The 17,841-nt window shown below is 43.2% G+C and overlaps 1 protein-coding gene across 1 annotated transcript; it reads right to left on the bottom strand.

The window, feature by feature from the left end:
* Window positions 1–1,208: 1,208 nt before the first annotated feature.
* LOC124277090 (sphingomyelin phosphodiesterase-like) lies at window positions 1,209–17,231 on the bottom strand. Its single transcript, XM_046712743.1, is given in 16 exon segments — window positions 1,209–1,460; window positions 2,194–2,288; window positions 3,804–3,896; window positions 7,006–7,198; window positions 7,938–7,984; window positions 7,986–8,021; window positions 9,612–9,758; window positions 9,760–9,780; window positions 10,005–10,030; window positions 10,074–10,159; window positions 11,099–11,268; window positions 12,283–12,389; window positions 12,951–13,074; window positions 14,154–14,318; window positions 15,529–15,780; window positions 17,103–17,231. Coding segments are annotated over 16 exon segments (1,752 nt in total). The 5' UTR covers window positions 17,178–17,231; the 3' UTR covers window positions 1,209–1,345.
* Window positions 17,232–17,841: the final 610 nt, after the last annotated feature.

Here is a 17,841-nt window from a genome sequence, read left to right on the forward strand (position 1 = left end):
TAATCTGGATCAAACAAACACGTGATTGATATTATGACAACTAAGTGACCGAGCCTGACCACCTGATCCACTTAGTCGCTCCTTTCGAAAAACATAGACTGCTGTAAAACATTAGTACATAGGATACGTTACGGAGTAATCTGTAGTGGGTGTTGAATATACTGAAGAATGGACATGTGAAGATCCGGGTTAGATTTGGTCTTCAGCAACCCATGCTTGTCGTAAGAGGGATCGGAATGTCAGCCTCGCTGATTTGGTTGACACATGTATTCGTATCCCAGTTGCGTAGATCGATGCTCATGCTGTTGATCACTGGATTGTCTGGTCCAGATACGATTATTTACAGACCGCCTCCATATAGGTGGAATAGTTCGGCGTAAAGCTAAACCCACTCACTCAGTGAAGAAAGGCCCAAAACACCATTAGTAAGCATTGGCAATGGGATACAAACAAATAGTCTCAACAACACGTGTGTTATAGTACAGTTAGAGTAGACATGGTTCAGATCCGGACAGTCCTGGATTTCCCTTAGCGCCAGGGTATCTATCAACATCATTTGGACCCGGTGGGGAAACCGAACCGTTGACCTACTCCCCGACTAGACACTCTATCCTCTCCTCTGAACTGAAGGTGAGGTGAAATTGGGTTTAACGTCGTGCTTGAGAATATTTCGCTCATATGACGACGTGCATGCGTATGTGTATGCACGTGCTTGTACTAACCCAGACTTAAGCTGGTTTTATAGCGCTAGCTCACTGAGATACCATCCCGCAGTGAAGCATGAATACCCCACTAAGACACAGTATACTGACTCCGAGGCGACCAGTCCTTGTTGTACCCATTAATGCCGAGCGCCAGGCAGGGACCAACAAGTACCATATTTTAACGTCTTTTGGTTTGATGCGGTCGGGGATCGAACCCGCGACCTTCCGCTCTCCTCTGAACTGAAGGGGCGGTGGGGTGGCCTAGTGGTTAAAGCGTTCGCTCGTCACGCTGACGACCCAGGTTCGATTCCTCACATGGGCACAATGTGTGAAGCCCATTTCTGGTGTCCCCCGCCGTGATATTGCTCGAATATTGCTAAAAGCGGTGTAAACGTACCATACTCACTCACTCACTCTGAACTGAAATTATGCAGTGATGCGCTTTTAATTTTACTATGGAACAGAAGAGTCCGAAATCCATTAATCTGTTGGACGCTCCAAACATTATTTTCATTGTTTATTCAATTCAGTTTACACGAAACTTCAGTTTACACGAAAAGGTCTCGGGAATATTGTATAACAACAAACACCACATAGAAAATCTCGTCGACCATTGCTGGCATTAGTATCGACAACCGGTGTCAAAGGTCACTGCAGAGCGCTGGATCATGTGACCTCCCCGTTTTCAGCTCGCAAAGCATCTTGGTTTTGCAGTCGTCAGTACAGGGTCCGTTGTCTCGTAGTTTGTAAAACAGTCTAAAACACAAACAGATTATTAATTTCCATTCTCCAGGGCATGTTTCACACGCAAGACAAGACATTGAACCCCCTATTGGCTCCGCCAACGCAAAAAAAATCTTCAGTGTGGTCTCAAGTCATTTTCAACCCTCCCCCCCCCCCCCCTCTGGATCCGCCAATGAACCTGAAACCAAAGCATTACTTCTATCTTCGGTTCATCCTGTTTCTTAAATGTAGTCATATATTTATTAAAGCTACATAAAAGTGGAATATCTTAAATTATTTTACTAATGTCAGGATTCGAATCAAGTTTGATCTTCTGGGCTCGCTATCACTATGGCCGACAGTGTTTTCATCACCAATAACTGAAAGTATTATTTCCAAATTAAAATATAGGGCCTACACATTCTGATCCGAACCCACAACTTTTTATGGTTTTGTGTCCTTAGGGCCTGCAGCTTTCCAGGGTTAATGACAAACACTGCTTACAGGGCGGTCGGGTAGCCTAGTGATCAAAGCGTTCGCTCGTCACGCCGACGACCTGGGTTCGATTCTTCACATGGGTACAATGTGTAAAGCCCATTTCCAGTGTCCTCCGCCGTGATATTGCAGGAATACTGCTAAAAGCGGGGTAAAACTAAACTCACTCATTGTACCACGAACACTGTGTTTCAGCTCATGTGAACATACATATGACTGGAATGAATGTTCACTGCTGTAATTTCAGACGAAACGAAAACGAAGTCCTTACTTGTAAAACTGCTGGAACACCGTGTCGTCATCCTTCATCCTGTAGATGAGGTCGCTCCAGTCTCGGGGGTACAGTCCGGTCATGTTGTACTCGCTCTGAAGGAGATGGAGGACTAGATGTAGTAGATTTTGGTGAGTCTAAGTAAACTTAGGCTCATTATTATTCGTTACACTGCTACTGAGTCTAACAAAACCTAGTAGAAGGTCGCGTCAGCTAACATTTTGGAATGACCAATCAGAACACAGCTTACAATACCGCAAAAGTTAACATTCGCACATACCGTTTGAACAATTACCTAAAAAACTCGAACGATTCCAAATACTATTTTCCGCACGATCGCTTCCGAGTGATACACGCAATGAGTAAACAGTCGCTGAAAATAGCTTTGTGTCAATATTCAAGGATGTCATCTTGCGAAAATATAAGCAAATAGTAACCATGTCATTAGAAACCCCTAAGCGTATATACTGCAGGTCAAATATCCGTGTTTTATGCGGATTTTGTTTGTAGATAGATCAGTGTCAGCGACCAGGGAAGAGAAAATCCAAAAACCGTTCTGTAAGTCCCGCCGAACTCTAACAAGTAGTCGTTGTCTGTCATTGGTTGGAAATCGCCAAAGGTTTGCTGACCTTCTCGCGTTTGATTGACGGTCATAGGTCGCTCTAAACTTAGGTTAGCTGACGCGACCTTCTGCAATATATTGGAATTTTGTTAACAAAGACTATTTATAATCAGATTATAGCAAAGTGTAACAAAATCACAATGACTGATTAACCTAAAAAGTTTGAAACAGGGAAAAGAACTTCAAAACGGAAATATCCGAGATAGTGTTGTTTGTTTGGTCAAAATACCGGTTTTCGATTACCGCGTATCGTTTTCATGTCTGAACCGGTAAAAATATTCCATCTATTTACTGAGACGATATTTGTTTGTTTAGTTGTTGATTAAAAAAGTTGGGGAACTGCCATCTATGTACATGTATGTAATTTAACAAAGAGTTGGGGAACTTCATTTTAATTTACGATTGATAACAATTGAAAGATATATCGGAGTCAATCAATGTTGATATGATAATAATGAATGTTTTGAGAGTGCATCACCACTTGCACTTCCTTATGACCATAATTGTTTGTACGTTAATCCCTCTTGAAAGATGATTGGTGTATGACGTGAAATCTGCTGGAAACACAACACACAACTGTGTTCTTCAAGAATTAAAGAATTACACCTGCAGTGGTTTATGTACTTCTTGAAGACCGTAAAAATAAAGAATGACACCCCATGCACGTGTATGGGGCTACTGCGTTGTGCACGTGCATCCCATTCGTTGTGTTTAAAGAGATTAAAGTGTGATAAAGAGAAAAGGTGGTGCGTTCATAAGGTGTCTGTCATTGAAAAGTTTTTTAACGCTTTTACTTCATATCCAAATTGAAAGTCCAAGTTCCCCTATTTTGTTAAAGAGAATATATTTAAATAATCGAGTCTGGACCAGACAATCCACTGATCAACACCATGAGCATCGATATGCGCTATTGCATCACAACCATTTTAAAATCCATTGTTAGAAATCCCACAATTGTCTGGAGAACGGGGACAAATTTTTAGCTCACCTTAGCTGTGTACTCGAGCTGCCACACTGGCGCGGCCTGGCCTTTGTTGGCGGTTGCAATGTCAGTATAGTAAGTCTCAAAGTCCAGCACAGCCTTTGTTGAAAACAAGATAAAAGACGTATCAACAAATTACAGTCACAATTTTAGGGGTAGCGGTGGGGTAGCCTAGTGGTTAAGCGTTCGCTCATCACAACGAGAACCCGGGTTCGATTCCCCGTATGGATACAATGTATGAAGACCATTTCTGGTGTCCCCCGCCGTGATGTTGCTGCAATATTGCTAAAAGCGGCGTAAAACTAAACCCACACACTTACATTTATTTAGTTATTTGTTACTTTGTCGATTGACGGTATACTAGATTATTCATGTTTCCTTAGGCCTTTAAAATGCATTTACTTTTTTTGTCGGAAACAAAGCGTAACACATAAGTAACGCGTTTCAAACGAGGAAGACGTTGGCATAAGGCACCTGAAGGTGTGCCAAGGGAGGCCAAGAGTGTTGGCTAACACAAGATGGTCTACATAATCGGGATTCGAACTCACATACATAGCGTTTTGGCACGTATAATGGACACAGGATGTTAAAACTTTTATCTATTATACTGAGTCAAAAAAGAAACTTCACATTCTTTCTTCAGGGCACTATAAAAGAACAAGAGATGGTAAGATGGTTAAATTGTTATTATTTCATTGCTGAGATCTGTGTGATGTACTCGATACACTGACAGTGCCATAATCAGTTCCATTAGACTACAGCGCCGTTCCAAAATATGGGTATACAGAATGTCAAGTCAATAGAAGAAAAATGCGAAATTTCTCAGTTCAATATCGTGTATGGCCGCACCGCGCATTCACCACTGCCAAACACCGTCTCCTCATCGACTGCCTGATGCTTGTGAACACGTGGTTGGGGATTCCGCGCCATTGCTCTTGCAAGGCAGCGCCAAGTTCCTGCAAATTCTGAGGTTGGTTCCTAAGACCACGAAGCCTTCTCCCAAGTGCATCCCAAACGTGCTCTATTGGATTAAGGTCAGGGGACCTCGATGGCCAGTCCATGACGTTGATTCCAGCGTTTTGAAGGAAATTTCGTGTCAACATCGCGGTATGCGGCCGAGCATTATCATGCTGGAACTGTAGACCTGGGCCATGAGCCGCCATGAAAGGAACGAGTTCATGGGTGAGCACCTGGTCGCGGTAAGCAGCAGCTGTGAGGTTTCCACGGATGACCAGAAGTCGGGAACGGTTGTTCCCACAGAAAGCATCCCACACCATGCAACTTCCGCCCCCGAATCTGTCGACTTCCTGTACACAACATTGAGCATACCGTTCACGACGTCGTCCCCAGACTCTATGCCTGCCGTCCGCGAATCTGAGGGTAAACCTGGATTCATCGGTAAAGACGACTCGATTCCAGTCTCTCTGGGTCCATCGGAGGTGACGTTGGGCCCACAACAGACATTGACGTTGATGAAACGGCGTCAATATTGGCCCACGATATGGACGTCGAGAATGGAGATTGGCAGCCGGCAACAAATTTCGAATGGTCTGTGAGGACAGTCGACCTCTAAACATCTCAGCCCTGGTTCGTGTAGCTGGCAGAATTCTGTCACGGAGGTGACGTAGGATGATTTGACGGTCTTCTGCTCGTGACGTCACACGTGGACGACCCGACCTTGGGCGATCAGAAGTGGTGCCAGTTTGTTGTAGACGACCTTGCAAGTCATACACAGTTCGACGGCTGCATCCCATTGCTCTTGCGACGTCACTAACTGATCTTCCCGCTTGCAACATGCCAACGGCACGTTCACATTGCACATTTGACAATCGTGGCATTTCAAGTACCGTTAGAACTGTGGTTTAAAAGTGTTTTTTTCAATTCTTGAGGCCAATGCAAACACGTGCATATGAAGAAAACTTCGACGCGAAGATCACGTGATCGACTGCACGTGCAAAACCTGATTGCAAAAACGTCATTTGCACGACGACTGGATGGGTTTGAGTGGGTTTTGCTAACGTTTTTCTAGAGTCGAAAGATAGGGATCCCATTTCGGATACATAGATGTATCATCAGAGAAAAATTATTCATTCTTTTTCAAATTAGATTTTGTGAAGTTTCTTTTTTGACTCAGTATATTTTACAAAATATGAGAAACACATTCAAGTCTAGATCAAATGCAAATAGCGTTATGTCTTTCTTTTTTGTCACTGACAAAAGTCAGCTGGTTTTCTGACCAGCAGTAACAGTGAAAGTTGGATGAAGCGACTGTTTAAGTTAATTTTCAAGAGAAAGTGAACCTTTATTTGAATTTATAATGCTTCAAAGCATGTACTTCTGTTATAAAGGATAACATTGTTTTGTTGTAGTTTGGTTATGGGTATTGTTTGAAATGTCAATTCAAAGTTGGAAATATGATACAGTTTAAACTTGTTGTCCAGATCATTAATAATTATTAGTCGTGCGGTATACCCGGCCGGGTGTAACCCTGACATTGTGACGAGTGACCAGTAAACTGTCGTCCGGATCAGCTGTGTTTTGGTTGTCTCTAGTCATTGCAGCTATGGAGTTAGTGAGTCAATTATAATTTTACGTCAGACCAGCAATTTTGCAATCATACAGAGACAACGTGTACAAAAGAAACTTTTAATGTATAGTGGCTTCGGTACTACCAAGTTACAGAGATCACTGCGTCTGTGATACAGACAATTAAACAATTATATCTAATATAGCCAATGCAAGTCTATAATATTTGGCAAGTCTAGAAGTCCCTTGGCCCCTTTTCATTATATTTGTTTATAATTTAAAAATATATTTCATTTCAGAGACTTCATGTTAGCCAAAGAGTTTGCCGATTGTTTTAAGGTGAAACAAGTGCAATGTTAAGATATGTGTTAAAACTGTTTAGTTAGCAAATACCGGACGTGTTTTGATATAGATATGCTTAGAAAAGTCGTTAAAATCTGAAGGGAATATACATTGGGCTGATGATCTATCTTCACACGTTTTGATTTATATTAAATTTGTTATCGTTACATTGCCTACATAAATCTAAATACAACATATCCTTAATGTTAATTCGTCTAGTCCCTTAAGAATAGTTGTACGAGCTACTGAGCAATAATTTTGATATGTCTAGACCCTCAAAAATAGTTGTAGCGGCTATTGATCATTGTATTAATTATGTCATCATTGACGTGAATCTCACCCAGGAGCTGGAGCTGTAGTTTCCGTCCATAGTATAAATCCTGTAACTAGGGTTCATGTCACCGCGAGTGGTGATGCCCCCCATGACGTAGCCGATGTTGGTTGGTCGAGTGAAGTTGACGTCATCATAGAACACTTCAAACTGGTCCTTGTGGGTGTGTCCATAGAACTGAGCCATTATGGTGCTCTCGTACCTGTATGGACATAAACGGTCACTAAATGCGTCACTGTGTCCATAGAAGTGAGTGAGTAAGTGAGTGAGTTTAGTTTTGCGTCGCACTCAGCAATATTCCAGTTACATTGTCATCTAGCAACCTTCGTTTAGTTCTTAGTGCTCATTGGGTATTGAGGCATGTTTGCCCTCCGAATTCAGACCGATGTTATGAAAATCAGATCTATTTCCTCGCTACCGCTTCACAAAGGTCTGAGGACCTCACATCACGACCTTTCGTCTTTTGCCCACCAATGCAAAGACAGACAGGAATTGACATGAGCCAATCAGAAAGCGGCTTTATCGAGTTTAACAGCATTGGGTTTAAAATGTCACTGAGACTCAGCTTGAGAAACATTTTGAGTTGGTTCTTGATTCCAAATCTGAAAACTGAACCAGCAAATTACCGAGACTGTGTGCCTGGCCTTCTCATGGGCTGTGGAACATCTCTTCCGTTTCAATGTTTATAATACTTGAAGCGACAGACGAGCAGTGGATGTGTTTAATAGAATTGGCCGTTCGTCCCGTGAACTGTCATTCGGAAGACCTCGTGTAAACCTGTTCGAGATTGCCTGATCAGAAAATGTTTTTTGGACTTTAACTATTTGTGTCGTAAGCAGCGCTCTGATGGGTTGGATGAAATATCGTAATGGGCGTTCCACAGAATATGTGTAGTGGTAGCGAGAACTAAGATCTGATTAATGCATGTGTGAATCACTCGCCTGTTGACAATTCTGTAGTAGTTCCAGCTCCACGGCTTCAGACAATTGTCCTTCCCCGGGGGGTATGTGGGTTAGAATGAACACCTGAAACAGGAGACCGGCATGTCTAAAATGTAGTTGAAACCTCTATAATCCATATTCCTAAATAGTATACCCTTCATCTGTACAGCTTTCGAACCACCAGCTAACTAATGTCATTGACCTTAATTAAGTGTTCAAAATATGTCAAAGAAGCTTTATCTATACGTTCCTCACTATTACGATATACACAAAGAACTTAGTTAAGCACCCCTTGACATATCTCACCATTGAATGAACCCCGATCTTAACCCTTTGGACTGACTGACTGACTGAGTTTGGTATTCCAGCAATATCACGGCGGGGGACACCAGAAATAGGCTTCACACATTGTACCCATGTGGGGATTCGAACCCGGGTCTTCGGCGTGACGAGCCAACGCTTTAACCACTAGACTACCCCACCGCCCCTAACCCTTTGGAGCATATCTGGGACATGGTTGGTCGCCGTGTGCAACAAAGGGGTCCTCCTGTACAGAACCTGGCCCAGTTGGAAGCTGCTTTACACGAGGAACGGTGAAGACTGGCCGTTCAGAGGATCAGGAGGAGAGTGCTGGCCGTCATACAGTCACATGGAGATTACACTCGGTAATGAATCGTGTAAGACACGCAAAATGACATTTTGAATGTGCACATTTACCAATAAATTCAACATTAAACATTCCAGAACCATTCTTGTGCAGACACTTTTTTGTATGAAAATTACTGTGTGTTGATTGTTTTTTTTAAAATGAGCAATTATCATCATAAAATCCGTGACATGATTTTGTCGGTCAAAAAAAGGGTCATACGAGTCAGGAAAACTCATGTTTTTCCATTGTGGTCACCACGAGAAACTTTATGTATGTGTTGAATACCTATCATTGCCAGAATACAGAGGGTGCTTTATTACGTTCGTTGTGTATAGTATGCCCTTCATCTGTACAGTTTTCGAACCACCACCACGCTGTATGTATGTGTTGCATGTTATGTAATGTACATGGGCCTGTGGGCTTTATACTGAAGAAACTTCTTCATATCCCCCAAAATAAGGCATTTTTTGTCAGAATTACAATAGGTTTCTTAGCAAAATTCGTTTTGGTCAAGTATCTTGTAGGTCACACCCTATTTTGCGTGAAGGTTAAATATTGAAACAACGTGCAACACTTGCTAAACTAATTTAATTTATAAACAGGAATCTCACGACTGATGACACTAAGATGATTCAGGGGTGTCTCAGTATATGCATTGGTTTCACATAACACCTACGAAATACTTATACCTGCCAACAATTCACATACTTTGGAAATACATGTATTGCCTGCCAAAATATAAAGTTGATGAAATTTAAGGTAATTATCATTTGATACTATTTTTTCATAGTTAAAATTAACTGTGAAAATTTATTTATAAGTGACCCGTTAAAAATCCACAAACACGAAAACAATTATCTGGTTAAGTGAGTGAGTGAGTTAAGAGTTTTAGTCACATCGGCATCATTTCGGACATATCGTGACTGTGGCCAAGAAACTGTTAAAAAATACGTGTGTGGTTCCAAGAGCCAGGGCGCTGTTTAGTTAGCATGTGGGTTGTTTAGTTATCATGTGAGGTGTCCAACCTTTTCCCTGGCGTCCTCCGCCGCCTGCAGCACGTGGGTAAGCCACTGCAGCTGATCTGCCGGGTCCGTCCTGTTGAGAAGGAGCCACCAGTTGGCTTTGTTGCAGTAGTTGGTGTTGATGGAGACGATGCGGAAACCGGGGTAGGGGGAGACGGTGAAATAGGCGCCCCTAAAAAGCACGTGGTAAATCAAATATTCTGTCAACTGAACCCCTAGTCAATCGATCTAGGCAATTGGGATATGATTGCCTGTGTCAAGGAGGGCCTCCTTTCACAAAGCAACCTTCACTGAGGTTAACCTTATCTCTAAGGTTGGCATTTAAGGTAACCTTATAAAAAGTTATGGCCGTTTCCGGAAGCAACTTTATCTCTGGCGCATTATACGGAGACTCACTTCAGTATTGTCTGTTTGGCATCTTCCTTGCATGAGTTGCTGAAGATCAATTCTATACTGGATTTTCACGGGGAGCCAATATGCCCCACGACTCGGCCAACACCGTGTACAACCAGGAGATAGAGTTGTTGCCCGTCACTTCCGGTGGTGGGAAACTGAAAGTATCAGGTTGATTGTTTGTTTGTTTGTTTGTTTGTTTGTTTGTTGGTTGGTTGGTTAATGTCGCACGAGGCAATATTCCAGCTATCAGTCAGCGGCCTGTAAATAATCCACTCTGAACAAGACAATCCAGTGATCACCGATCTATTGTGATACGATGACATGTGTCAACCAAGTCAACAAGCCTGACCACCCGATCCTGTTAGTCGCCTCTGGGTTGCTGAAGACCAATTTTAACCGGATATTCACGGGTATCAGGTTGATGAAGAATAATTATTGTGGAATTGATATAGACGAATAAGTCAGTTGGCTTTGAGGCGCCTTTGAAATTGGTTTCACATATATCACGATTTTTCAGGTTGAAGTAAATCACAAAGTCAATCTGGTCTTAGATGTTCAATACTTTTTGGAAACACTAGCATGGGTATAGATCTGGAGAAACCAAAGATAACAATCAGAATCAAACCCGCGCCTCAAAGGTAAATACTGCAATATTGAGACGACAGGACCACCCAGGTCCCAGATATGGATATGAAAACAGTTGTGCGCTTTCATCTTCCTCAGTGCTACAATAACTTTATGAAATTCTTTTCATACAGCATCCACAACACATTCAAGTGGTCCGTTTCCCTGCCACTGGGCCAAATACAAAGCTGAGTGAAATGTGAGAGAGTTTAGTTTTACGCCGCTTTTAGCAATATTCCAGCAATATCAAGGCTTCACACATTGTGCCTATGTGGGGAATCAAACCCGGGTCTTCGACGTGACGAGCGAACGCTTTAACCACTAGGCTACCCCACCGCCCCGAGTCAAGAGCGAAATGAACTTCTTGTGATTATCGTCTTTATTATGGTTTACTTAATATGAAGGTATTTTAACACATTCGTACTAGCCTAGTAAGTATTACGCATCTGTGGGTGCAGGCGCTACTGTACCTGTCGACAGGTGCGCTCTCGTGGTTGCCGACACAGAAGTATACCTGTTTACCCGGCAGGTGCTGGTGGAAGAGATTCGTCAGTCTCTGTGTTGCGGCGATCTGCTGACTGCGGGTCTGGTTCCACACATCGTGTGCCGGGATATCCCCAGTGAAGATCACAAAGTCAAACTGGAATGAGAGCATTGTCGAACTGGAATGTCATAAACTGAAACTGGAATGATACCATGTTTGATTCAGAATGGTCAAGAACGGAATGAGAGCGAAGCAGAACTGGAATGTGATAAATATAACTGGAATAACGGCATGTCAAACTAGGTCTGGAATGGTGGTATAGTCAAAACGGAATGACAGCGGGGCAGAACTAGAACGGTCACACAGTCAAACTGGAATGAGTGCAAAGTCGAACTGGATGTCATACAATAAAACTGGAATGATAGCATTGTCAACCTGTCATGTCACATAGGTAAACTGGAATGAGAGTCAAGTCCATCACAAATGACAGCAGTGGAACTGGAACAGTGACAGAATCTGGAATGAGAGCGTAATCGAACAAGAAAGGCCCTAAAATCGAACTGGAATTGGTGCAGTGGAACCGGAATGGACACATATTCCACCCAAACTGTTAACTGGAATGAGTGCAAAGTGGAACTATGAGAGATGTGAATTGTAACGTCATATATAAGGAATGGACGAAACATAAAACCAAACCACAATGTTCTAGAAATAAAGCTGGAATATTAGTTTAATATACGAGTGACGAGGAACCGCAATTATACCACCTTTCAAACAGCACGACTTAGGCTTTACACTACGTTATACATTCCAGCAATACGAAGACAGACGACACTAATATTGGGCTGCAAACATTGCACGTATGTCGCGCATAGAACCGACCGTAGCGTGACTAGGCTACCTCTCTGCCCCCTATTGAGTGTAAACCAGTGAGTGAGTGTGGTTTTACGCCGCTTTTGGCAATATTTCAGCAACATCATGGCGGGGGACACCAGAAATGGGCTTTACACATTGTACCCATGTGGAAATCGAACCCAGGTCATGAGCGTGACGAGCGAACGCTTTAACCTCTAGGCTAACCACAGCCCCTTTTGGACATGAAACGTAATCATGTTCAGGGCTGATGCTACACACATTAATACCCTGATCGAGTATAACGACCACATATACCTGGTCCTTTATGGTGGCGAGATGTTCGAAGAGGGTGTTGACGAGGCTCATGGAGATGTCACACAGTCTGTAGTCACCCCACCTGCCGGCGCCCGACACCCCCGGGGCTGTAAAGAAACAAGTGAGAGTGGCGCTGCTTTAACAGTGTCTCGGATATGTCAGATGAGTGAGGGGAAAACGCAGAGTGGAGTTGGTCTTAATATTATATTCATCGTGCACTTTGATATTTGAGATGAGATGAAACGCGATGATTATTGCACTTGTGCAGTATCGTATTTTCGTGCGTGTATATGCGTGCGTGCGTGCGTGCGTGTCTATGCATGCACTTGTATTTGTCCGAACTAAAGCCTGTTCTCAGTCTACAGCACTTAGACAAAGTATATTGACTCCGAACCGACCAGAGCTTCCTTATCGCCTAAATGCCATAAACCAGACAGGGCAACAATAAGTACCATATTTTAACTGACGCAGCCGGGGATAGAATAACCGGCCATCCACCCTCCGCGCAGTCCCCCTATCCATGGAGCTGGTCTCCTTGGATAGTGTGTTAACAGACAAATGGTCACACTCGTGACGGATAGTCGCTTTCAGACAAAAGGTATGAATCCAAATGGGACCGTGGTACTCAGCATGACAGAAAAAAGAGTAATCGGCATTGGAGGATGTACCTGGTTTGCCGTCGTTGGATCGGCAGCAGACGGGTTCGCCGCAGTCGGTGTTGGAGCCCACCTCGTACATGAGGTCGATGTGGATGTCGGTCAGGTGGAGCACCCTCAGCTTGGGGGAAGATGGCTGGGGAAGAATTGCTTTCACATTACACGTGGGGAAGATGGCTGAGGAAGAATTACTTTGACATTACACGTGGGGAAGATGGCTGAGAAAGGATTACTTTGACATTACACGTGGGGAAGATGGCTGAGGAAGCATTACTTTGACTTTACACGTGGGGAAGATGGCTGGGAAAGAATTACTTTGACATTACACGTGGGGAAGATGGCTGAGGAAGAATTACTTTGACATTACACGTTGGGGAAGATGGCTGAGGAGGAAACCCATTACAAGTGGGGAAGATGGCTGAGAAGGAAACCCATTACAAGTGGGGAAGATGGTTGAGGAAGAATGACTTTGACATTACACGTTGGGGAAGATGGCTGAGGAGGAAACCCATTACAAGTGGGGAAGATGGCTGAGGAGGAAACCCATTACAAGTGGGGAAGATGGCTGAGAAGGAAACCCATTACAAGTGGGGAAGATGGCTGAGGAGGAAACCCATTACAAGTTGGGAAGATGGGTGAGGAAGAACTACTTTGACATTACACGTTGGGGAAGATGGCTGAGGAAGAATTACTTTGACATTACACGTTGGGGAAGATGGCTAAGGAAGAATCACTTTGACATTAAACGTTGGGGAAGATGGCTTGAGATGAAACACATTACAAGTGGGGAAGATGGCTGGTGAAATACCCCGATAGCACACGTGTCTCAGGAGTAGTGAGTGAGTTAGTATGGTTTTGCGCCGCTTTTAGGAATATTCCAGCAACATCACAACGGGTGACACAAGAACTGAGCTTCACACATTGTACCCATGTGGGGAATCGAACCCGGGCCTTGTTAGGAGTATAATCGAGAGTTCGAAACATAGGAATGAATTGTTTGACAGCATAAAGGAAGGGTAACCAGACAGAGTGCATGGTACGAATTTCATTTATTTTATCATCTTCATTTAAAACACTCTCTTTATCTCTAACATCTTATCATAATCACAGTCGTAGTAGTACTATAACCTCTCTGTGAACAGATCTGATAAACGATTTATGGAAGTGACTCGACGGGTGTAAAGGTCACACTGTACTTAGATTGCTGTGACTTACTCCGGGTGGCCGTGGAGGTAGTACGGGGGGTTTGGGTGTTGAGGGCAGGGAGACGTTCCACCACTGGTCAGGGTTGTAGGGGATGTCGCACGAGGACCCCATGATGATGCCGCACACCTCGGTCGGCGACAGGGCAAGCTGGCCCACCACACCCAACACCTCATCCTGAATAGATGCATGGTACGCATGGAGTTTTATGTGTATCATCTTAATGGTGGTGGTAGAAGTAGTAAGTAGTAGTAGTAGTAGTAGTAGTAATAGTAGGAGTAGTAGTAGTAGTAACAGTAGTAATAGTAGTAGTTGCAATAATAGTAGTAGTAGTTGCAATTGTAGTAGTAGTTGCAATAGTAGTAGTTGCAAAAATAATAATAGTTTAGTAGTAGTTGCAATTATAGTAGTAGTAGTTGCAGTAATAGTAGTAGTAGTTGCAATAATAGTAGTAGTAGTAGTAGTAATTGCAATGGTAGTAGTAATAGTAGTAATTGCAATAGAAGTAGTAGTAGTACTACTACTACTACCAGCAGCAGCAGCAGCAGTAGTAGTGGTAGTGGTAGTGGTAGCGGTGGTAGTGGTTGTTGTAGAAGTAGGAGTAATACGAATAAGACGTAATAGTGGGCTGTTGCAGTAGTAGTGAGTGAGAATGGTTTTACGCCGCTTTTAGCAATATTCGAGCTTCATCAAGACGAGGGATATAGTGGCAGTAGTAGCAGGGGGTGTTGCTGTTGTTGTAGGAGTAGGAGTTATACGAATAACGAGAGAGTAATAGAGGTCTATTGCAGTAGTACTGAGTGCGTGAAAATGGCCCTCAGCGTGACGATGGGCGCTTTAACCACTGGGATACCCCACTGCCCCAGTAGTAGTAGTAGTAGTAGTAGTAGTAGTAGTAGTAGTAGTAGTAGTATAAGTTTAGTTTCCAGCAGTTTTCCAGCTATATGATGGTGAATTGTAGAGTATAGAGCCTGGGCTACATAACCCAGCGATTGACATCATGAGCACCGATCTACGTACTTGGCATACGATGGCTTGTTTTAACCAAGTCAGACAGTAGTAACGTCTTTCCTGGTTCGTGTACGGCTCTACAGTTTTGTAGTATTGCACTTCAGACACACGTTTGTAAAACTGTTTGATCCAGAGCCCCAAAGCGAGTGAGTGAGTGGGTTGGGTTTTACGCCGCTTTTAGCAATATTCCAGCAATATCACGACGAGGGACACCAGAAATGGGCTTCACACATTGTACCCATATGGGAATCGAACCCGTGTCTTCGGCATGACGAGCGAACGCTTTAACCACTAGGCTACCCCACCGCCCCTAAGTCCTAAAGAAAACGAAGTGTTGACAGAAGTCCCTGTCATGTGTCACTGCGCAACGCATTACCTTGTACTCCCGAGTGATGAGTCTGCAGATTCTGTCTGAGGCTGACTTCATATCGATGCAGACATCAGTGGCGAGCTTCACGATTTCATCCTCGGTCTTGCCCTTCTGGAACCAGAGCTGTATGAAGGTCACGTATACCTCGCACATGTCGCACACGATGTTCTTGTGGATGCCATGGCTGTCTTCATCAAAGGGATGAACGCCCGGTGTCACCTTTGACGCTAGCTTGTCGAGGAGCTCCCTGGGTGGGTACTGGGTAGACACAGAGAGAGGTGGCTCGTAGGTGAGGGTAACGTAGTCTGGGTGTAACATTTTGGGTGAGTGAGTGAAGTTTAGGGCCGCGTATAACAGAATTCCAGTTTCACGGCGTGTCTGGTCAAGAATTGATTATTTACAGACGGCCGCTACATAGCTGGAATATTGCTGAGAACGGCGTTATATAACAAAACACACGTTTGGGTAACGGTTTTGGATTTTTTTTCATTTTATGGTCAAATCCAATTTTCAAGTTTATACTAAAATTCTTCAGATTGCTCTTGTAACGGTTTGGATTTTTTTCATTTTATGGTCAAATCCAATTTTCAAGTTTATACTAAATTTCTTCAGATTGCTCTTGTAACGGTTTGGATTTTTTTCATTTTATGGTCAAATCGAATTTTCTAGTTTATACTAAAATTCTTCAGATTGCTCTTGTAACGGTTTGGATTTTTTTCATTTTATGGTCAAATCAATTTTCAAGTTTATACTAAAATTCTTCAGCTTGCTGCGCACAACATAATTCACTCACTGACATGTATACAAGGTCAAACTTCCTGGCACACAAACAAGTGGTCGATAAAGTGAGCACGGATGTGCCACCCGATTGAGATGCCGCGGCTAGATCAGCTGTCATCCCATTTAAGGAAGTGAACATTCAAGTCCATGTCCATCATCTGCTACTTATCAAAAAGCTGAAGTAAACCATTCAGATGCTCATGGCACAATACACTGATCCGTTTACCACATGTGTCATAGCTCATGTTATAGCTTCCTGGTGTCCCCCGCCGTGATATAGCTAGAATATTGTTAAAAGCGGGGTAAAACTGAACTCACTCACTCATAGCTCATGGCAATGGTAGCCTCGCCAGTTTACACTTGTCACAGGCATACAAAAAATACGTGATCTGGACTACCAGCTGTCTGTCTTCCATTGTTGAGGAAGCAGCGGGGGCTGAGTGGGTTAGACGGCTGACTTTGTGTTCTGACTATTAGATGCCTGTGGGTTCGAAAATCGGATAAAGTCTTACTTTACTGAGAACGTGTAATCCCTAATATAATATCATAATGTGATATTTTTCCATCTGATCTGAAAATGCTGCAAGGTTTGCGAGAACTTTAACCGTGAAAGCGTATTTGATCACCGCCTGAGACTTGCGTCACTTCGGACTTCATTCCCACATGAAACAGACACGCTGATGTAACAGATGCACTGTTAGATGAGGCTTTTAATCAAGCTCACCTACTTCATGTCGTGTCATAAAATTAATCTGTTACCTCCTTCCGAGGCTTATAGCAACATTCACTCACTCACTCACCTCGTTCGACGGCTCCCCCCAACTCAGACAGACACAGAGAGCAGCCCCGACACACAGCAGACTCTGATACCACATCGTGATCCTGATGAAGTCTGAGAGTTCTACATTATCAGTGATACACTATCTATCTGACCTGTCAGGGAAATCAGCGATCACTTTATCACTGTATCAAACACCTATTAATACTCAAGCGATTAAACAGAAGAAACGCCCATATGATAGTATGATAATATATGACAATACACTATGTATGAATATTACTGTGGTGCGGTTTTACAAATCTGGGGCGGAGAAATATTTGAGATACCCATCATCCTTCGATCCAACCTTCTTCACATGCACCGACGCAGTTCAATGGTTAAAAAGGTGGCTTCGTTGAACCCTAACAATACAATAAAATTCTTCAGATCCTGGCACAAGGAAGGGGCAGAACTCTGCACATTCAGTTGAAACACCTGAGGGACCGGGCCGCCTATATATGTATTCACCCATATATTGCTGAAGAAACATTAATACATTATTTTCTAAAAGTATTGTTTTGTGACATCAAAACTTAATATTTAGGCATAAATTGTACTAGCAAACCTCACACCAAGGCATTGACTATTAAGGAAATCCACTGTTACCGTATAGGCAATGAACTTTTGAAATGCGGTGAGGTGAGGTGAAATTGGGTTTAACGTCGTGCTTGAGAATATTTCGCTCATATGACGACGTGCATGCGTGTGTATGTGTATGT

The sequence above is a fragment of the Haliotis rubra genome, unplaced genomic scaffold (assembly GCF_003918875.1).
Source record: "Haliotis rubra isolate DU_JTF1 unplaced genomic scaffold, ASM391887v1 Scf218, whole genome shotgun sequence".
Lineage (NCBI taxonomy): Eukaryota > Metazoa > Mollusca > Gastropoda > Lepetellida > Haliotidae > Haliotis > Haliotis rubra.